The sequence below is a fragment of the Anabrus simplex genome, chromosome 4, assembly GCF_040414725.1.
Source record: "Anabrus simplex isolate iqAnaSimp1 chromosome 4, ASM4041472v1, whole genome shotgun sequence".
NCBI classification, from domain to species: Eukaryota; Metazoa; Arthropoda; class Insecta; order Orthoptera; family Tettigoniidae; genus Anabrus; species Anabrus simplex.
In genome coordinates, this window is record NC_090268.1 from 71,658,522 (window position 1) to 71,682,167 (window position 23,646).

The 23,646-nt window shown below is 42.9% G+C and overlaps 1 protein-coding gene across 1 annotated transcript in view; it reads left to right on the forward strand.

Moving 5' to 3' along the window:
- Positions 1-23,436, forward strand: part of LOC136872407 (uncharacterized) — a 189,431-nt gene extending 165,995 nt beyond the window's left edge. The window contains exon 3 of the mRNA XM_067146228.2: positions 22,627-23,436. Coding sequence (XP_067002329.1) covers positions 22,627-23,012 — 386 coding nt within the window. The 3' untranslated portion in view covers positions 23,013-23,436. The remainder of the gene's footprint in view (positions 1-22,626) is intronic.
- The last annotated feature ends 210 nt before the right edge of the window (positions 23,437-23,646 follow it).

Consider the following 23,646-nt stretch of genomic DNA (forward strand, 5'->3'; position numbering starts at 1 on the left):
ACGAAATAGGTTTGTGATTAGTAGCACACAGGAGCACCGTGCGGTCGGCTTTTGCACTACCTGTGATTAGTACCACCATATGAGCAGGACCATGGGATGATAGCTACCATGGTTCTGACTTGCCTATGATAAGTACCCACTATATGAGGAACACCACGGGATAGCGGAAGGTCCCTGTAGTTAGTACTCTTATGTGATGAACACCATAGGGTTGCGTTGCCTGTAAATGGCGCCGTAATGTGAGAAAAACTATAGGTCTGTATTATATATCGAATTTCATAACCTGTGAGTAGTACCATAATGTTTGGAATACCGCGAGTCTCTGCTACTTTTGATTAGTACCGCAACATGACAAATACCATGGTTCTACTTTTCTAGCGATAAGTACCGTTATGAGGGGCCGATAACTTGGATTTTGGACCTTGTTTAGACTGCAAGCATCCTCGATTCAGTATTATACTCTAACAGCAGTCCCTTGGTCAGTAATCCTATTGTTTTTCCGTCAGTTTCTATGAATGTAAGGTATTGCGGGTGGCATCCACTGATTGTTTTAAATTCCTATCCATCCATTCATTCTTCGTCCTCATGTTTTGAATTCTGGTCAGTGGAGAATTTTGGGCTTTTAATTTGTCATTCCATTTCGTCTCATTTCGTACCATTAGGGGCCGATGACCTCGATATTAGGCCCCTTTAAACAACAAGCATCATCATCATCACCAACAACGAAAAATCTATACCGTCTCCGGGTGTAGTAAATGTATCAACCCCGTTATCTCAGAAAACAAAGTATAGAACTAGTTATGCTTAGCTCCACACTATCTGTAAACTTTTAATGAATCCTATTCCTAACTTGCATTAACACTGAGTGCTAAAGTTATGGCGAGAGAACCCCCAATATGAACAAAGCCCTCGTAACAAGCTTAGAGACCTGTTTCGCTAACGAACTGTTCTATGGAAGAGAACTTTTCTACAGTAGAATTCTGTACCCTTAAGATAAACGATCGACATGAATCAAATCAAAAGCAGGAAGGATGTATGTTTACAACTATAATTTCAAAGTGATTTGTTGACGGATTAGTGTACGAAAGAGAGCGTGTTTTAAGTCAACGTTGAAGGATGCACCTTTTTGTACAACACGCTCTTAGTCTTAGACTACTGATTGCATCGTTCATCATTTAATACAGGCAAGGGCGCCCATTCCTGGAGGCAAGGGGGGCCGCCTCCACCCCTAGCTCTCAGGGAAAGGCAAAAATCTAATGTAGTCAGGTGTTTTTCTTTCAAGAAAATGATTTAAAAGTCGGTATTACGTAGAAGTGGTAGTACCCCCCCCCCCACCAACAGGCAGGGAATACCGTGGGTGTTATTCTACTGCAATTCATCTTCCAAAATTTTTAAAATACCACATACCCCCAGGTCTAGACCCCCATGAATGTAGATGCATTTCCGCCTTAGATAGCGCCATAGAGATTTTACCAACAAATAGCATGTTTAATTTGAAAATAAAATCGTACTTTGTAACTTAAGATGAAATCGAATTGTATATAATTTCATCAAGGGAAATTTATGGAGCCACTTGTCCTACTTTTCTACTTGCAGAACACTGTCGCACACTCCATCATCGTCGATACCTGTTGGAGTTCTAGTTCACCAAAATACTTCAGAAATAAGTCTATATTATCTATTTCTTCTCCTAAGACTGCATTAGTCAAGAACTTGATGTTTTCTCCCTCAAATCTCTTCATCATTCGGAATAAATCGCCAGTTGAATCCCTACGAGCTTCTTACACTTTCTGATGATGATGATGATGATGATGATGATGATGATGATGATGTTTGCTGTTTAAAGGGACCTAACATCTAGGTCATCGTCCCCTAATCGTAAGAAACGGAACGAAATGTAATAATAAATAAAATATAAAATTGAACCACTCGTTCAATCCTCCCCCTCCCTCACATAAATAGAGGTAGCAAAGTGACGCAGAAGTACGATAAAAGCTAATCGTGATAGAAACTGACAGGAAACAGTCAGTAGCTGAACTTAGCTTCCGATACCAATAGACCAAGTATATGAAGCAACACTAACATCGGTACACATATATTAAGACAGTGATAATCTTAAATAAAAGGAAGTTTATTCAAATGAAAAGGAAACACATAATAAAAATTGTATTACCCTCATAATAGAGAAGGGGCTGCCTGGCTGAGGCGGTAAAGGCGTGCTCGGTTCGCCCGGAAGGACGTGGGTTCGTATCCCAGTCAGGAAGTCGTAAAATTAAAGGAACGAGATTTCCACTTCCGGAGGTGCATATGGCCCTGAGATTCACTCAGCCTACACCAAAAATGAGTACCAGGTTCTGGGGGCAAAGGCGGCCGGGCGTAGAGCTAACCACTCTACCCCATCACGTGCCGCGGTTAACAATGGTGAAAGCCTTTACCTTCCACTACTCCAAGGGCCTTTCTGGCCTGTCCGGAGGTGTCTTTGTCTTTGTCATAACAGAGAAGAAAATAATACAATGGGGTACGTAACTTACGTATAATATACAGGTACATCAGAATATGTATGGCTGAGCCACGTGAGGCTCTCTCTTTTTCCTTTTCTTTTACAATACCATCAGAATGAAATAAGAATGCCACCAAAATAGGAAGTCGCCTTTCTCGTGCAGAAAAAGGCTCATACAACAGGGAATTAGAGTATCACCCTTTTTATATTTTGGGTCAATGAAGTGACCTCGAATCAAAGTGTCTTTCTCCTTTTTACCACATTACCTGCCATTTTTTGTTTTGTTTTTTCCTTTCCGTGGCGACAATAATTCCGAAAGAAAAAAATTATTATCCTTGAGGAACAAAGAATACATTTTCAAAGGTGAGGGCAGGTGGGCGAGGCAAGGAAATATGCATAGAATACATACATGGAGAAAACATAACAAATACGAAATTTCCATGGTTACCTTGAAAATACACAAATGAAGTTAAAAGATGGCAGAGCCAAAAATAAAACGAGAGAATGGCTGGAAAAGCTAGAAACAAGAATGAAATAACAAAAGATACTGGAAATCGGACACCCAAAGAAAAACAATGTACATCCAAATATCAAGCTCATTCGCATGACCAAACATAGAGACCAACACAGAGAAACGTTGGGGGCAGGGACAAGCCGATAAAGCATGTCGCAATAGTTCACAACAAGTATAATCAAAATAATCAATTTGCTCGTAAATTCGATCTGGTAAAACAAACACAGAACCAAGCAAATAGGGAAAACGTGCACCACACCAGTAACAGCGCATCACGCAGTCAAAAACCCCCACCATCAGCACACATCCATACCACAGACCAAGAGTGGACATGAATAGTGCGGAGTGGACGAGCAAGAAAACACCAATGGGTGTCGGAATCAAGCAAAAATATAGAATGCCCATGCGTACACAAAATAAGTCTCCACATACGTACACCTACACACGAACCAATCAAACTGAGCGGAAAACATAACGGGCTCAGACGGTTGAGGCGCTGGCTTTCCGACCCCAACTTGGCAGGTTCGACCCTGGCTCAGTCCGACCACGAACCTGCTACGCAGGTGTAGCACGGAGAGAGGTGATACTCCCACGTGGCGCGTCCCAGGTGGCGGATAGGGGGGTCCTAACCGGCTTGCCGGTGGACTTGAGGGAAATAAAATACCTCTCGCGGACCAAACACACTACCCCCTGCGGGTGGGGGACGCACATGTAGAATACACCCGCGGTATCCCCTGCCTGTCGTAAGAGGCGACTAAAAGAGGCGACCAAGGGTTGACTGAATTAGAACCATGAAAGTAATTTTGACTCGTGCCATCACGCGGGGAACACCATAGGTTGCCTGTACTTGCGAGTAGTACCACTAAATTCGGTACGAAATAGGTTTGTGATTAGTAGCAGTAAAAGCCTGGCCTGGTGGATTCCAGTACCCGTGCGTCGTACCCATGTGTGCAACACCGCGGGTCTGGGCGTAGCCTGTGAGTTGTACCACTATATGAGCAGCACCGTTGGTCTGCGTTGCCTGTGATTAGTACCCACTATGTGAGGAACACCACGGGAATACCGGCGCCCGTGTTTAATACACCTAGGTGGGGAACCTTCTCGGTTTACGTTGACTCTGAGTTGGGCCATTGTGTGAGACACACCATAGGTCTGCGTTACTTGTACGTATTGCAATACTTGTGAGTAGTACCATCTTTTGTGGAACACCGTGAGTCCTCGCTACTTCTGATTAATACCCCAACATGACACATACCATGGTTCTATTTTACTCGCGACATGTACCATTCTGTGGGGCCTTAGACGTGGATTTTGCACCCCCTTTAGATACCAAGCATCATTGTGCTTTATAAGTGGATCCTTGGTCGGTAATAATGTTATTTTCGATCTGTATTGAGTCCGATCCACTGGTTTTGGTTTGTTTGTTTTGTGTTTTGTTGAGTTCCTGTCCATCCATTCATTCTTCATGCCATATTTTATTTCTATTTTGGTCAGTGGATGCCTTTGCAATTTTTGTTCTTTCATTTCGTCCCATTAGGGGCCGATGACCTTTGATGTTAGGCCCCTTAAAACAACAAGCAACAAGCAGGCTCAGTCCGGTGGTATCTGAAGGTGCTCAAATACGACAGCCTCGTGTCGGTAGATTTACTGGCACGTAAAAGAACTTCTGCGGGACTAAATTCCTGCAACTCGGCGTCTCCGAAAACCGTAAAAGTAGTTAGTGGGACGTAAAGCAAATAATAATATTATTAATAATGAAATAAGGAAGACGCCCATGCCAATCTGCAGTACATTCGTCCTGCCAAATGAGTACCGCTAAATATTTTGGAGCGGTATTCCAAGCTGGAAGTCCACGAACCTGCCACGCAGGCGTAGCAGGGGGAGAGGTGATACTCCCACGTGGCAGTTAGGGGGGTCCTAACCGGCTTGCCGGCGGACTTGAGGGAAATAAAATACCTCTCGCGGACCAAACACACTACCCCCTGTGGGTGGAGGAGTCAGACGAATAATACACCCACGGTATCCCCTGCCTGTCGTGAGAGGCGACTAAAAGGGGGGACCAAGGGATGATTGTATTAGAACTATGAAACTACTAGTGATTAGTACCACCACGCGGAGAACACCAAGGGTCGCTTTTACTTGCACGTAGTACCACTATATTAGGTACGAAATAGGTTTGTGATTAGTAGCACACAGGAGCACCGTGCGGTCGGCTTTTCAGTACCTGTGATTAGTACCACCATATGAGCGGGACCATGGGATGATAGCTACCATGGTTCTGCCTTGCCTATGATAAGTACCCACTATATGAGGAACACCACGGGATAGGGGAAGGCCCCTGTAGTTAGTACTCTTATGTGATGAACACCATAGGGTTGCGTTGCCTGTAAATGGCGCCGCAATGTGAGAAAAACCATAAGTCTGTGTTATATGTCGAATATCATAACCTGTGAGTAGTACCATAATGTGTGGAATACCGCGAGTCTCTGCTACTTTTGATTAGTACCGCAACATGAGGGGCCGATAACTTTGATTTTTGACGCCCTTTAGACTGCAAGCATCATCGATTCAGTATTATGCTCCAGCAGCAGTCCCTTGGTCAGTAACCCTATTGTTCTTCCGTCAGTTTCTATGAATGTAAGGTATTGCGGGTGGCATCCATTGATTGTTTTAAATTCATATCCATCCATTCATTCTTCGTCCTCATGTTTTGAATTCTGGTCAGTGGAGAATTTTGGGCTTTTAATTTTTCGTTCCATTTCGTCTCATTTCGTACCATTAGGGGCCGATGACCTCGATGTTAGGCCCCTTTATTCAACAAGCATCATCATCAAGCTGGAAGAAATCTGCGAATAAATGATACTAGTTAACCAGTGGACCAGACAAATATTGGTCTTGACCAACAATTTATAGAAATGTGTTGCTCAATAATTTCCAGCCGCAAAGTTCCTCTGTATAATAATTTCCGCGATGATGTACTTCAGTTTAATTTTAAAAACACGCTATTCGTAAAACTCTCACTTGCATGGTTTTAGTAAACCACAGTGTGAATTTAGGTGACGCAGTTCTTCTACAAAATTTTCATTTTTATATTTTGGTAACATTAAAAATCTTTTTTTTTTTTTTTAATTAACTCCAAGCTGGATTCCGAATGGCGATTGCCCAGGAGTATACTCTCCGATCTACAGGTCCAGGATGTCACTGCCCACACCGAAAGAGGATGATCCGATTTCCGCACGTGTTTGAACTTCGCGTTAAGCCTCAGACGGGAAGTCCCTGGGGAAGAAGGCAGAGCTGATTAGCCCGTAAACACTCTCGCTTCGAACTTTAAAGAGGCAGCAGATCATGTTCTCACTGACAGTCTCCTGGTTTATTAATTGATCATTTGGCGTATAAATTTCGATGGTGACGACGACTATAGATACATTCTGAAGGAGTGGATTTTGAATTAGTCATTACACCCATTTACAATCAAAACTAACCATTAACTGAAACCAACCTGTGGCCTCTGTTTGAATGGTGTATGGCATTGGTAGACATGACGTCTTAAATCCCATTGTCGGTCATCGTTAATTCCCCTTGGATTCTTATTTATTTATTTATTTATTTATTTATTTATCTATTTATTTATTTATTTATTACCGGGCGAGTTGGCCGTGCGCGTAGAGGGGCGCGGCTGTGAGCTTGCATCCGGGAGATAGTAGGTTCGAATCCCACTATCGGCACCCCTGAAGATGGTTTTCCGTGGTTTCCCATTTTCACACCAGGCAAATGCTGGGGCTGTACCTTAATTAAGGCCACGGCCGCTTCCTTCCAACTCCTAGGCCTTTCCCATCCCATCGTCGCCATAAAACCTATCTGTGTCGGTGCGACGTAAAGCCCCTAGCAAAAAAATTATTTATTTATTTATTTATTTATTTATTTATTTATTTATTTATTTATTTATAAACTGACGATGTCAGGGGGTCTCTTCTCGGGTTTTATTTACTTTTACTGCTTTAATTTCAAACACCGTGGTATTCAATTACAGTTAATGAGAAAGAACCTGTAATCCAAATAAGGAGTAAACAATAATACAGTTAATTACGATAACACTAAAATAATATTTGAATATTATAATAATGACGTATGGCCTCCGTAGGGGCCTGGTACAGGTCTTTTCGAATTAAACGGCCTGTAGGCGACCTACCTGAGGTTCACTCAGCCTGCACCAAAAATGAGTACCGGGTTAAATCCTGGGGGCAAAGGCGGCCAGACGTAGAGCTAACCATTCTACCTCATCAAGTGCCGAGATTACGGATAGTGAAAGCTTGCCATTACCTTCCACCCCTCCAAGGGCCTTCATGGCCTGTACAGAGATGACTTTGCTTTGCTTTTTATAGGTGACTTGCGTGTCGGTGAGAATGGGACCTACCTAATATGAATTCTAATGAAACGGACACAAACAACCAGCCCCCAAGACAGAGGAATTAAATAATTAAGGTTAAAATCCCCCTGATCGGGAATCGAACCTGAAAACCATTGGGGCAAAGATCAGCATACTAACCATTTAGTCATGGAGCCGGATATTTGGATACCGAAGTTCCCTCACTCCCCTCACAATTTCTTGTCGAACTCACGAATGGAAAAGACTGGAGGAAAGACATTGTTTTTCTCAAATGTCACCATGACATTTTAATGACAATCACTGGCTCGTGAGTGCTGCCTGGATTAAAGACAGTTTGTCTTTCCCTACATCACCATCATGTCTTTGTCAGACGCAGACTGAGAGAGTTTAGTGACAATCGCTCATTTCTCAAAAAGCTCACGATTACTTCTCAAGGCTTCTTGTCTTTCCGTGACGAAGACCTTAACTTAAAGCAATGGTATATACTGACCAAGGGGCTGCTTCCAAAGCACAATCCTAACCGGCTTGCCGGCGGACTTGAGGGAAACAAAATACCTCTCGCGGACCAAACACACACTCCCTGTGGGTGGGAGAGGCAGACGAATAATACACCCACGGTATCCTCTGCCCGTCGTGAGAGGCAACTAAAAGGGGCGACCAAGGGATGATTGCATTCGAACCATGAAACTACATGTGTATAGTACCACCACGCGGAGAACACCAAAGGTCGCTTTTACATGTGCGTAGTACCACTATATTAGGTACGAAATAGGTTTATGATTAGCAGCATACAGGAGCACCGTGCGGTCGGCTTTTGCAGTACCTGTGATTAGTACCACCATATGAGCAGGACCATGGGATGATAGCTACCATGGTTCTGCCTTGCCTGTGATTAGTACCCACTATTTGAGGAACAACACGGGATAGGGGAAGGTCCCTGTGGTTAGTACTCTTATGTGATGAACACCATAGGTTTGCGTTGCCTGTAAATGGCACCGCAAAGTGAGAAAAACATAGGTCTGTATTATACGTCGAATTTCATAACCTCTGAGTAGTACAATAATGTGTGGAATACCGCAAGTCCCTGCTACTTTTGATTAGTACTGCAACAGGACAGATACCATGGTTCTACTTTACTAGCGATAAGTATCATTCTGAGGGGCCTTCGACCTGTATTTTGGACCCATTTAGACACCAAGCATCCTCGATTCAGGATTGTGCATTGAAAGTGGTCCCTTGGTCAGTAATACTACTAACTATGATAGTTTTTTGAGTCGGATCCACTGATTGTCTTAAATTCATGTTCATTCATTCATTCATTCATTCATTCATTCATTCATTCATTCATTCATTCTTCATGACATTTTTTATTTTGGTCAGTGGATGATTTTGAACTTTTAGTTTGTCGTTTCATTTCGTACCATTAGGGGCCGATGACCTCGATGTTAGGCCCCTTTAGATAACAAGCATCAACATCATCAAATCCAGGTCAATGGTACTTATCGCCGGGAAAGTTTCTCATGTAGCGGTACTAATCACAAGTAACGTAGACTCACAGTGTTGCTCACATTGTGGTACTACTCACAGGTAATGTATTACGCACAAGTAACGCATACCTATGGTGTTTCTCACATAATGGCGACACTCATAGGCAACGCAAACCCACGGTGTTCCTCACATAGTGGTACCAATCGCAGTGGTGTTCCTCATATAGTGGTACTAATCACAGGCAACGCCCAGAATTGTGGTGTTCCTCGAAACGCAGACCCATGATGTCCACAACCAGACGCTGAAACAGCCTTTTTTATCTCCTCCTCGGGGTTTTCCAACCGAACCTGGACAGAGAAGATCCTCCGTCATGGTGGCGCATACTGTAAACCCATAATGAACCACCCACAGACCCATGATATTCCTCACATAGTGGTACTAATCGCAAGAAAAGTTGAGTCATGGTGTTCCTCGCATGATGGTACTAATCACAGGTTCAAAATTCAGCATCTCTTGGACGACCCTTTTAGTCACCTCTTACGGCAGGCAGAGGATACCGTGATTGTATTCTTCGTCTGCATCCCCTACCCATAAGGGGTCGTATGTTTGGTCCGCGGCAGTTATTTTATTTCACTCAAATTCGCCGGAAAGACGGTTAGGACCTCCCTATCCGCCACCAGGGACGCGCCACTTGGGGGTACCACCTATCCCCCTACTACGACAGCGTAGTGCGTTCGGGGCCTACCTTTGTCATTAAGGTTACGTTTACTTCCCCTACTTTTTCGCCACTGATTATTACCTCTCGGGTAGTGTGGGAAAAGGATAACTCTCTTGGAGTTCTTAAGTAGAGTGCACCACTTGTTAAATTATTTCTGAGCTTCCCTTTGATACCTCTGATAAGTGCCTGTAGGTGCGCCTAAAAAAATACAGAGTGGATATGTCTAAAATACCGGTACATCTTATCAAACCGATCTGCAAAACTTACTAATTCCACGCCATGCATGTTGATATTGCGCACAACGAGACCTGCATAATCAAAACGGATCTGAAACCAAGTCACACAGAGATACTCAGGACATCACGAGAGAAGTTGCAGCCAACTATGAAAGGCATCCCACCGGGCGAGTTTTCCGTGCGGTTAGAGGCGCGCGGCTTTGAGCTTGCATCCGGCAGATAGTAGGTTCGAATCCCACTGTCGGCAGCCCTGAAGATGGTTTTCCTTGGTTTCCCATTTTCACACCAGGCAAATACTGGGGCTGTACCTTATTTAAGGCCACGGCCGCTTCCTTCCAACTCCTAGGCCTTTCCTATCCCATCGTCGCCACGAGACGTATCTGTGTCAGTGCGACGTAAAGCCACTATTAAAAAAAAGACATTCTTCTCATCCACCCTTAGTGTATAAACCTGCCTAGCAAAGGTTAAAATCAATGAAAAGCCTCTTGAGGACCTGGTGGAAGAAAGGGAGATAGCTAGAATTGCTACATGGAACGAGAAAATATCCAATCTCTTGACTGATGAAACTCAAAGAATCACTACCTCTTGGTAATACTGAAAACTGGATCATTTGAAGTCCTCTAAAAGGTTTAGACTGAGGTCGACAGATTTAAAGTGAACCTGCAGAAGTGGAACCTAGACAACTCAATAGCTGCGACGCAGTTTTTTGTGTCCTTCCGTATGTTCAATGGAGGAATTAATGTGGGATAATTCCTTTGCTAAATTCTGGGCATGAAATATACAGGGTGATTCAGCTAAGTTGTCCACCTCAAATATATTCTGATCCTTTAAAGATATAGGATTACTAATTTAAAATTCTTAAATCGTATTAATCATCATTATCATCATCTACTAAAGGCAATGCCTTGTTGTTTTAGCCACATCTGACGATCTTCTGCTAGCCTCTTCATGCTTCTATATCAGAGCCTCTCAAACGCACGCGTGCATATCGAGGCGCAGAGACTCCGTGCACTGTGCATCGTTCCGACTCGACTCAACTCGGCTTGACTCGGATGGTGTAGTGCGCTGAGAGCGACGAAGCGTTCGGTGATAGACGGCTTGTTTATCAGAGAAATAGATAAGCGCAAGACAACAACATAATAATGGAGCAACCTGTTTCAAAGAAAGTAAAGACATCCGAAAGTCCATTTCAATCGAACTGGGAACTTTCGTACTTTTTTGTCAGTCGTGGCGATAAAGCCAAATGCTTGATCCGTGGGACAATAATTATGTGATAAGTTAATCAAAAAGATCTATTTTCCAATACAAAGGCTTTGCTCAAATTCTACGAGAGTTTTTCAAAGGAAGATTTTCCTAAGCTGCATCGAGAAGCAGCTAAGATTATTTCTATGTTTGGTTCCACATGCATATGTGAAAGGTCTGTTTTCCTGCTTTGACTTGTACGAGAACTAGATTGCGTGCGAGTAGGCCTATTTCTGATTGTAATTTAAAGAAGGCTCTCAAATTGCTGTCAGCCGGTCCCTTGTTACAGGCATAACTGGTATCATTGCAAAGTTAAAGGAAAAGAAGAGCTAGAGAAGATAAATTGTCTACTCAAACCAAATTGAAAGAAGAGTGTTTTAACACCGGTATCATTGTCCCATACAACAGTGTCTCCGCTCACCGCACATAAACATTTCGCAGCGAGGGGAGGATCAGCGGGGAAGGTGGAGAAGGCGAAGACAGGCCGAACGGGTGAGACAGGTGTAGGGGAAGTGGAGTGGTAGTTTACACTCTGGTCAACCTAGTGAAGTCGTCTCCTGCAACTTGCGCCCGTGCACTGCACCCTGAGAGGCCCTGTTCTATATGAACCACGTGCCTTTTCACCGACGGAGTTCCTGATGTGTGACATCCTTGGTCGTCTCCTGGGTCTCTTTGCCAGGACTTTGCCTTCAATGATGGTTTGGAGAAGAGAGTCATTTCTCAGTACGTGTCCAAAAACTTCGTTTTCTTCTTATTTATTGTATTTAATTTAATAAATATCGATCCTCCTTTGCGTTATTTAAAGAAAGATAATTGAGATTTTTATCAATCCAACTTGCTTTTGTAATTCTTCTCCAAAACCACATTTCTGAGCCTCAAGTTTTGTATTAAGGGTCTCATAAAATACTATCTAATTCATCTCCATCTCATGAGTAATTACCAACTTCGTTTTTTTAATGGGACTACACTAATTTCACCCTATAGAACAACTAAAAATAGAGAGACAATTTCAGTGATGTGCTTATTTTGCAAATCCGACGAGAACTTTTTGGAGATATTAAATAGTTCCATGTGTGTAGACATTTGACAGAAAGCGATACGTCACTGGCTGTGATGCTGCGTGACTCATGGCTTGTTGATAAACACAACACCCCCAACCACTTTTTGACCTATAGTACATTTCCCTGTGTGATGGAAATGGTTGAAAAGGGGAGAATGAAACAATGTTCCTAAAATACCTCAACCTTATAGTCTAAACAACGGTGTGTGCAAGCAAACCAGCAGTAATTTATTCACAACTCCACCACTGCCTGTTGTAAGTTCATCGATATTGGCTTTAAGGAGGACAAAAGAACCCAACAATAACGTTCCTGTTAACTTTTGTTTCCATTTCCACGAACCTGCTACGCAGGCGTAGCAGGGGGAGAGGTGATACTCCCACGTGGCGCGTTCCAGGTGGCGGATAGGGGGGTCCTAACCGGCTTGCCGGCGGACTTGAGGAAAATAAAATACCTCTCGCGGACCAAACACACTCCCCCTTGCGGGTGGGGGACGCACATGTAGAATACACCCGCGGTATTCCCTGCCTGTCGTAAGAGGCGACTACAAGGGGCGACCAAGGGATGATTGAATTAGAACCATGAACCTACTATTGATTCGTACCATCATGCGGGGAACACCATGGGTTGCATGTACTTGCGAGTAGTATCACTAAATTGGTACGAAATAGGTTTGTGATTAGTTGCAGTAAAAAGCCTGGTCTGGTGGTTTCCAGTACCCGTACGTCGTACCCATGTGAGCAACACCGCGGGTCTGGGCGTAGCCTGTGAGCTGTACCGTTATATGAGCGGCACCGTGGGTCAGCGTTGCCTGTGATTGGTACCCACTATGTGAGGAACACCACGGGAATACCGGCGCCCGTGACTAGTACACCTAGGTGAGGAACCTTACCGGTTTGCGTTGGCTATGAGTGGCGCCATTGTGTGAGAAACCCCATAGGTCTGCGTTCCCTGTACGAATTGCAATACTTGTGAGTAGTACCATCTTGTGTGGACCACCGTGAGTCTTCGCTACTTTTGATCAGTACCCCAAAAAAGACAAATACCATGGTTCTACTTTACTCGTGACATGTACCATTCTGTGGGGCCTCAGACGTGAATTTAGCACCCCTTCAGACATCAAGCATCATTGTGCTTTATAAATGGTCCCTTGGTCAGTAATACTCTAATTAACTACCTTCTTTTTGAGTCTGATCCGCTGTTTTTGTTTGGTTTTTTTTAGGGTTCATGTCCATCCATTAATTTTTCATGACATTTTTTATTTTATTTTGGTCAGTGGATGAATTTGAATTTTTTTGTTATTTCATTTCGTACCATTAGGGGCCGATGACCTCGCTGTTAGGCCCCTTTATACAACAAGCATCATCATCATCATCATGTTTCCATTTCTTCCATTGACCATGACATTCATTGGATTTTGATGTTTTTGATATCATTTCATGTGTAATCCACTCTTGAGAAGGACAATAAAGCAACTGAAGTATTACAATTTCACGTGTAATCTCCTCTCTTTCACATTCAACGTCAATGAAACAAAAGTTTTGTAGATCCGAAATGCTGCACATCATACTGTTTTATGCTTCTTAAAAAATATACAGTTGCTCAAAGCGAAACACGTACAGCGATATAATGACATGTATAATAGTAAATAAAGACAAAACGACATGCAGTACATCAACGAAATGAACATTTGATAATTCTAGCGAGTATAAGCTTCGTACAGTCCGTACTTAGCAATTCATTTAGATCAATGCAAGAGAAAATTACATTTTGTGACAATAGAACAATTTTTGTCTCAAAATTAAATTCCTACACTTCCTAACTAAAACACAATAATTGTTTTTTCCTACAGTAGATGTTGGGAATGTCCGCCTCTGTGGTGTAATGGTTAGTGTGATTAGCTGCCACCCCCGGAGACCCAGGTTCGATTCCCGGCTCTGACACGAAATTTGAAAAGTGGTACTCAGCCTTAGGAGGTCAACTGAGTAGAGGTGGGTTCGATTCCCACCTCATCCATCCTGGAAGTGATTTTCCGTGGTTTCCCACTTCTCCTCCAGGCAAATACCGGGATGGTACCTAACTCAAGGCCACGGCCGCTTCCTTCCCTCTTCCCTGTCTGTCACTTTCAATCTTCCCATCCCACACCAATGCCCTATCAGCATAGCAGGTGAGGCAGCCTGGGCGAGGCACTGGTCATCCTCCCCAGTTGTATCCCGACCCAATGTCTCACGCTCCAGGACACTGCCCTTGAAGCGATAGAGGTGGGATCCCTCGCTGAGTCCGAGAGAAAAGCCAACTCTGGAGGGTAAACAGATTAAGATAAGAAGAAGATGTTGGAAATAGAATACGAATCGAAATAATTAATACTTTTTAGGAAACCCTTTATTGTTTATAACGTCTCCCAATCTCCTGGGTATTAATTTCACCAGCTTTCCTCACAGGAATCCTGTTCCATTCTTCTAAAATTGCTTTCAAGTCTTTCTTGCTTTAGTAGAGTGCTGCTGTACTCTAACTTCAAGATGAGACCATAGATGATCTATTACATTAATATCCGGTGATTGGGGTGGGGTTTTTAATACCTTTGGGCACTTGCAAAGAAGCAAGGTGCCTACTTTCAGAGCCTGGTGTTTCAGATCATTATCCTGATAAGCTTTGAATGTACTACCAACCCCAGGTTTTTGAGCACAGGGTTGCACATTCTTCTGTAAGATGCTTAAATATACATGATCTCTATGAACTCTAAATTACCCACCCAACTAGCAGCCATACAGCCTCATATCATTCCAAACCCACCACCATGTTTCATAGAGGGTCGTAGATTCTTCTCTTGAAGTTCGATATTTGGCTTTCGCCATACATAAGCCTTCCCATCGGATCCAAAGAGGTTTTTCTTTCTTTTATCAGTGAAGAGAACTGTTTTCCAATATTTAAAATCCTTATTTTGTTATTTCCTAGCAAATGCGACTCTCTTCCTTCCGTTGCCTTCACTAATGAAAGGTCTCTTCTTAGCTACTATGGCGTTATAATTACAGTATGTCACTTTCTTATCCATATAGTTTCATATTGTGAAAAGAGCAGTATATTTTGGACATTCAAATGGATATTGATTGATTGATGTTTGTTGTTTAAAGGGGCCTAACATCAAGGTCATCGGCCCCTAATGGTATGAAATGAGACGAAATGAAATGCACAGTAAGAGTAAGGGTTATTCTGCCCGAAGGCAGGTCCGAACCTCCACAGAGATGTTCCTAAGTAGGAGTTTACGTGCGGTAGGGTGACCAGTTCCTTCCGCTGCTCTATTCCCTTACCCCCACCAAGAGCGCATGGCAACCCATCCAACTACTGACCACGCCCAATGTTGCTTAACTTCGGAGATCTCACGGGATCCGTTATTTCAACACGGATACGGTCGTTGGCTACATGCACAGAAGCTAGCACAAAACAATAGTATTACTGACCAAGGGACTGCTTCTATAGCACGGTGCTGAATCGATTATGCTTTTAGTCGAAACGGGTCCAAAATCCAGGTCATCAGCCCCTCATAATGGTATTTATCGCTAGGAAAGTAGAACCATGCTATGTGTAATGTTGCGGTACTAATCAAAAGTAGCGAAGACTCACGGTATTCCACACATTACGGTACTATTCACAGGTAGTGTAATGCGCACATGCAACACAGACCTATGGTGTTTCGCACATTGCGGCTCTATTTACAGGCAACGCAAACCTATAACGGCAACGCAAACCTATGGCGCTCCTCACAAAGTGGACTTACCACAGGGACTCGTACTATCTCGTGGAATTCCTCACATAGTGGGAACTAAGCATAGGAAAGGCAGAACCATGGTGTCGCTCATATAGGGGTACGAAATACAGGTACTGTAGGACTCACCTCCTGATTCACACACTGTCGCTACTAATCACAAACCTATTGCGTACCTAACATAGTGGTATTAAACGCAAGTAACTGCGACACATGGTTTTCCCTGCGTGTTGGCACTAATTACATGTAGTCTCATGGTTCTGATTGGATCATCCCTTGGTCGCCCCTTTTAATCGCCTCTTACGACGTGGGTGTATTCTTCGTCTGCCTCCCCCACCCACAGGGGGCTTGTGTTTGGTCCGCGAAAGGTATTTTATTTCCGTCAAGTCCGCCGGCAAGCCGGTTAGGACCCCCCTATCCGCCACCTTGGACGCGCCACGTGGGAGTATCACCTCTCCCCTTGCTACGCCAGCGTAGTAGGTTCGTGGTCAGACGGATGTTACAGTAATTGTCTTTTATGAATTTTATTTCTGGTAGGTTTCTTTGCAATAGCATACAAAAGTAATATTTATAACAGCATATAGTAAAATATACTGGAGAATATCACAAAACATGACGTTTTCCTACGTCACATTGTTATTCATACAGATGAAAGTTCTTCAACTAAACATATGAATCAAATGAACCATATCACCAATCCTAGTATTTTGTGGAGTAACCCTTGGCTTTAATGACAGCTTGACACCTACGCTGCATGGAATTTACTAGCCTCGCACACGTTTCATGGCTGTTACTGTACCATTCTTGAGTCACCACTCGTTTTAACTCATCTTTGAATGAAACCTTTCTACTGTGAATCCTAGACTTCAATAAATGTTCAATAGGTTTTAAGTCAACAGACTTGGGAGGTGTTTTTAATTGTTTTGGAATGTTCCAAATTAACCACTCCTTGTTCAGAGCAGTGGTATGTTTGCGGTCTTTTCCTGTTGAAACATGTAGGACGGTAGCCTTCCCAATTTTTCAGCATTTTGTTTAACATTGTTCTTCAAAATATTATTGTACACCAGTTTGTCCATCGTGCCTTCAATAAATTGAATATTCTCTACACCTTGTGCTGACATACACCCCCACATCATAACCGATCCACCTCCGTGTTTCACTGTGGGAATCGATTTTAGTTTCATCGAACCGGATGGCATGGTTCCAAAACTTCTGGCCCTTGTTTACGTGTTCTTTCGCAAAGAGCATTCTTGCAGCATGGTTCTTCTTACTAATATAGGGCCTCATCCTTGCTACACGGCCATGGTAACCGTGTCGATGTAAAACTCGCAGGACCGTCTGAGTACATGATTCTTCCCAGTAGAAGCTTCCAGCACTGCCCGCAGCTTTGGAGTACTTATGAGAGGGTTGAATTTCACTCGCCTCACAATAAGTCTTTCTGCTTGTAGGCTTAGTTTCTTTTGTTTGTGTTTTCTAGGCACATTCTTCACCGACCCTTCGTACTTAAACCTATTAGTGACATATTGAACAGTGGCATGACTTTTCTTCGCCATGACTCCTATTTTTCGTATGGTGTACCCTATAAGAGCTAGATTGTCTGTTTCATCTCATATCCAAGCTCTTTACCCTTGCCCAGTACTCTGTAAGGTCTAATTGTAAGATGAACACAACCAGAAACACCTATCCTCGCGCCACACCCACTTACAGTACGCATGCTCCGTTCAAAGTTATCGGATGACGTCATCTAAACTTGTGTATAAATAGCAAAGTGATTTGAAGCTTTGGAGTGTATGCAGTTTTCATTTGTGTAAACACAAATTATTTGCACTAACAAAATATGTGTGCATTGAGTGTTTACATCTTGTTATTACATTCACGACACACAACTATAAATCAATAATTTCCATAAAGATACAGGCACATAGAACTCTTCATAACGAAACACCACGAACCTGCTACGCAGGCGTAGTAGGGGGAGGGGTGATACTCCCGCGTGGCGTGTCCCAGGTGGCGGATAGGGGGGTCCTAACTGGCTTGCTGGCGGACTTGAGGGAAATAAAATACCTCTCGCGGACCAAACACACCCCCCCTGTGGGTGGGGGAGGCTGACGAATAATACACCCACGGTATCCCCTGCCTGTCGTGAGAGGCGACTAAAAGGGGCGACCAAGGGTTGATTTATTAGAATAATGAAACTACCTGTGATTAGTACCACCACGCGGAGAACACCAAGGGTTGCTTTTACTTGTGCGTAGTACCATTACATTGGGTACGAAATTGGTTTGTGATTAGTAGCACACAGTAGCACCGTGCGGTCGGCTTTTGCAGTACCTGTGATTAGTACCACCATATGAGCAGGACCATGGGATGATAGCTACCATGGTTCTGCCTTGCCTATGATTAGTACCCACTATATGAAGAACACCACGGGATAGGGTGAGGTCCCTGTGGTTAGTACTCTTATGTGATGAACACCATAGGGTTGCGTTGCCTGTAAATGGCGCCGCAAAGTGAGAAAAACATAGGTCTGTATTCTATGTCGGATTTCATAAGCTCTGAGTAGTACAATAGTGTGTGGAATACCGCAAGTCTCTGCTACTTTTGATTAGTACCGCAACAGAACAAATACCATGGTTCTAATTTGCTAGCGATCAGTACTGTTATGAGGGGCCGATAACTTCGATTTAGGACGCCCTGTTGATTGCACGCATAATCGATTGTGTTATGCTATAGCAGTAGTCTCTTGGTCAGTAATACTATTTTGTCACGTCAGTTTATATGAATGTGAGACCTTGCGGGTCGCATCCACTGATTGTTTTAAATTCATGTCCATCCATTCATTCTTCGTTCTCACGCTTTTGAATTCTGGTCAGTGGAGAATTTTAGACTTTGAATATGTCATTCCATTTCGACTCATTTCGTACCATTAGGGGCCGATGACCTAGATGTTAGGCCCCTTTAAACAACAATCATCTATCAATCAATCATCATAACGAAACAGGTTGTGTATGAATAGGAAAGTGACATACTGTATGTTTCCGTTACAGATTTCTCACTGTTTCAAGATTACATATCTTTCCTAACCACTCTTCAGCGTCTAATGTCAACTTAGGAGCACATTACTTTGGATTCTTTTTCACCTCATTAAGTAACCAGCGTTCATCTCTTTGACTAAAGATTTTTCTGAAGCTCTCTCTTGCCTTGTTGACTAACACTTTTCGTTCTTTGAAACGTTTTATGGTGTCCTGTACAGGGGAATGAACATTTCTTTATTGCCCACCCTAGTTTACACCTTCGGCTTACAGGCAATAAAGACAGAGTGAATCAAAAAGAAGAAACACAAAAACACAAAGGCAAACATACAATATCTCCTATAACTCTCTTAAAAACTACCTAACTATATCACTAAATCTACTGAGCTGCCCCTAACAAAGGCGGATATCCTGACCATATGTTAGGGCACCCACTACATAAACAAACAAAATCTATTCTATCTCTCAGCAAAAGGAAGAAAAAGAAAAAATAATACTTACTACTTCACTAAATCTACTGAGGTGCTTCTAACATGGGAGGAATCTTAACCACATGTTAGGGCACCACCTACATAAAGGCAAACATAAACAAACAAAATATATTCTATCTCTCAAAAAAAAAAGTAAGAAAAAGAAGAAAAGGAGAAAAAACTGCTTACTACTTCACTAAATCTACTGAGGTGTTTCTAACATGGGAGGAATCCTAACCACATGTTAGGGCATGTACAGGGAAATGCGATCTATTTACGTCTCTGGCTATTTCTTTTTGAGATTTACCTTGTCTATTGTGGTGGAAGATACGTTGACGTTCCTCCAGTGAAATTCGTCCCTTCTGACGTCCCATTGCATTTGTATTGAACCATGCGTACTGTAAGCAGATCTCGGAATGAAGCACGTCTAACCTGGGCGCAAATCTGAGTAGGAATGAGGGAGTGAATAGGCTGTGAACTGTTTCCATTGACATCACCAATGTGTTGTACGAGTTTCACTTTTACCTGTTATGCAGACAACTCATACAAACTATTTATTTAATATTGAATGTATTGGTCCACGTGATCGATATTTTCAGTACATAATCTGCAATGTCTATCGCAATAGACAATCCAGATTTTGTTTCACTTTTCATCATAGTTACCTTCCACGAACCTAATACGCTGGCGTAGCAGGGGGAGAGGAGATACTCCCACGTGGCGCGTCCCAAGTGGCGGATAGGGGGTTCTAGCCGGCTTGCCCGCGGACTTGGGTGGGGGACGTAGACGAAGAATACACCCACGGTATCCCCTGCCTGTCGTAAGAGGCGAAGAGGCGACTAAGAGGGGCCACCAACGGATGATTGCATTAGAACCATGAAACTACTTGTGATTAGTACCACCACGCGGGGAACAAGATGGGTCGCTTTTACTTGCGCGTAGTACCGCTATATTAGGTACCAAATAGGTTTGTGATTAGTAGCAACAGAATGCGTTGCCGGCTTTTACAGTACCCGTGATTAGTACCACTATATGAGCGATACCATGGGTGAGCGAAACCATGATTCTGGCTTGCCTATGATTAGTACCCACTATAACTTATGAGGAACACCACGGGATAGTGCTAGTCCCTGTGGGTAGTACAAGTATGTGATGAACACCATAGACTTCCGTTGTCTGTAAATGGCGCCGCAATGTGCGAAACGCCATAGGTCTGTATTACCTGTGCGAATTTCATTACCTGTGAGTAGTACCATAATGTGTGGAATACCGCGAGTCTACGATACTGTTGATTAGTACCGTACCATGTCAAATACCATGGTTCTACTTGACAAGCGATAAATACCATTATGAGGGGCCGATAACTTGGATTTTGGACCCGTTTATACTGCAAGCATCATCGATTAAGTATTGTGCTTTAGAAGCTGTCTCTTGGTCAGTAATACTATTGTTTTAAGTCAGGTTCTGTGAATGTGAGGCATTGTGGGTCGGATCCACTGATTGCTTTAAATTCATATCCATCCATTCTTCGTCCTCACGTTTTGAATTCTGGTCGATGGAAGATTTTGGATTTTTAATTTGTCATTACATTTCGTCTCATTTCGTAACATTAGGGGACGATGACCTACATGTTAGGCCCTTTTAAGTATAAGCATCATCTTCATCATCATAGTTACCTTATTGCCATGATCAATGCAATGTTATACTTCAGTGTATGAGTTTCACTTTGGGCCACTGTAAGGTGCAGGCCAACCGGTGCATTATGCTGAAGAGTATCCTCCTGACCGTGTCAATGTAGGAAAATGTTTAAATGACCTTCGTCCCTCAGACTGTCAAAACTTCAACATGTGGCGGATATGGACAAAGGTCATTTAAACATCATACTGTTGCTTCTCGGAGCCCACTCGATATAACGGCGAGGTATACGTGTTTATCAACAAGGCGTGAGTCACGGAACATTACAATCGCTTTCCGTCTTATGCCTACACATATGAAACCCTTTAATATCTCCAAAAGTCTCGTCGGATTTGCAAAATAAGCACAACTTGTCGCTCGAATCTTAGTTGTTCTCTTGTGTGAAATTAGTATATTACTATTTAAGAAAAGAAAGTTGCTACTGGTTTCGTGATAATTACGTATGTGATGGAGACAAATTGGGCTATGTTTTATGAGCCCCTTAATACAATTGACTAATTTTAAAACAGAATATCTATATCTTTAACGGATCAGAAGATAATGAGGTGAACAACTTAGCTGAATAACGCTGTATAATCTCCTGGATTAAATTTTATATATTGTCAGCTAATGAAAATCCACAGCCTGTTTCCAGTCATTCATCAGGGTCAGGAATGGAATGAATGAAACCTCCACCTAGCGGCGAGGATAGGAATTGTGCCGGCTGCCGAAGCCTGCCGCATTCCTCTGGGGCAACGATTAATGACTGACGAATGAAATGAAATAATATTGGAGAGTGTTGCTGGAATGAAAGATGAAAGAGAAAAGCGGAGTACCCGGAGAAAAATCTGTCCCGCCTCCACCTCGTCCAGCACAAATCTCAGATGGAGTGACCAAGCCTTGAACCACGGAACCCAGCGGTGAAAGGCTGGCGTACTGCCGCCTGGAGCCACGGAAGCTTTGTATTTTCAGCTAACTGAATCGCAAATTTTCCTAAAATTTTTACCGTAGCAATTTCGGAAAATATTCCCACATTCACTCTCATATTCACTCACACTTTACTGTAACCTCCCCGAATATACTATTCTAAATGCCTTCGTGTTAGCTTATTATCAAAATATATATATTATCCAAGTTAAGTAAAGCCTCCGTGGCTCCAGCGACAGCGTGCTGGCCTCTCACCGCTGGGTTCCGTGGTTCAAATCCCGGTTACTCCATGTGAGATTTGTGCTGGACAAAGCGTAGGCAGGACAGGCTTTTCTCCGAGTACTTCGGGTTTCCCTGTCATTTTTCATTCCAGAAAAACTCTCCATTATCATTTCATTTCACCTGTCAGTCATTAATCATTGCCCCAGAGGAGTGCGACAGGCTTCAGCAGCCGGCACAATTCCTATCCTCGCCTCTAGATGGGGGCTTCATTCATTCCATTCCTGAGCCGGTCGGATGACTGGCTGTGGATTTGCATCCAAGTTAAGTAGTTATTCCTTTCTATCGTTTTGTAATTTTTGTAAGTCTACTAATTTGAATTACCTTTTATCTTTCAGAGGATATGGATTCAACGCAAGCTGTTGACTTGGACCTCCTGGCATCCTACCTTACGCAGGCGCTACGTGACGATGGTTGGGATGAGGAAGGTGGTCCTCTGCTCTACGTGGAAGATCTCCGGGAGGAGACTCATATGCCCCTGAAACGTTCTCGATATTACCGCCGTTATCCCTGGAAACGACAGAACGGTATAGACCGCATCATCCCCGTTGACGACTTCGGTTACATGTGCAATCCCTCCCGAGAAGACGTCTTCAAACTGCTAGTAGCTCTTCACGAGGCCAGAGCGGGCAACCATGGTCGCACAGTCAGTTTCTGTAACGTCAAACGACCAGCCAGCACCATATTCACTAACATCAGGTTCTTGGGAAAGCGGAGGAAATGAAGGGAAATACGTCCCGCTTAATTCTATTAAGTGCAAGGCATTTATAATGACTAATATTGTCCCTCACATATTTCGTTATGTCGAAGATGGTTCGTTACCTGTTACAACAGTCCCACAGATATAGAATGAGGCTACATAAATAAATAATGTTCTGTTTTCATCTGAAGTGATGTAGCGTAGTTTTCCTACTTGGGGCTACTTTTACCAATACGTTGTCTTCATTTCGTCCGTTTCTATCCTAGTATCTGTATCTCATTTGGTATAAGTGACCAATTCCGTAGAATGACGTTCTGATAGAATTTCCTGTTTTCAAGGGGAAATATATCTTTATACTCTCTGTTTGTGAATGTAAAATGTACTATCTGTAAAGAAACGTTGTGCTGAACTAGTAATGTCTTAAAATAATAACAACAAATTCAATAAAGTCTGGATGCTGATTATTCAAGAAAGTATGTTTATATGATATTTTCAATCAAAATATAATTTATGTAACCGTTATGTTATTTCAAATTATTCACCCTTTATTTATTTTTCTCTCTCCCTAAGTTTTCATTATATGGGAAAATATAGTTATAATTTTCCTACTTCAGTGTATCTCTCAGGAGAAAATACCCTCAGTAAAAATAATTAAAAA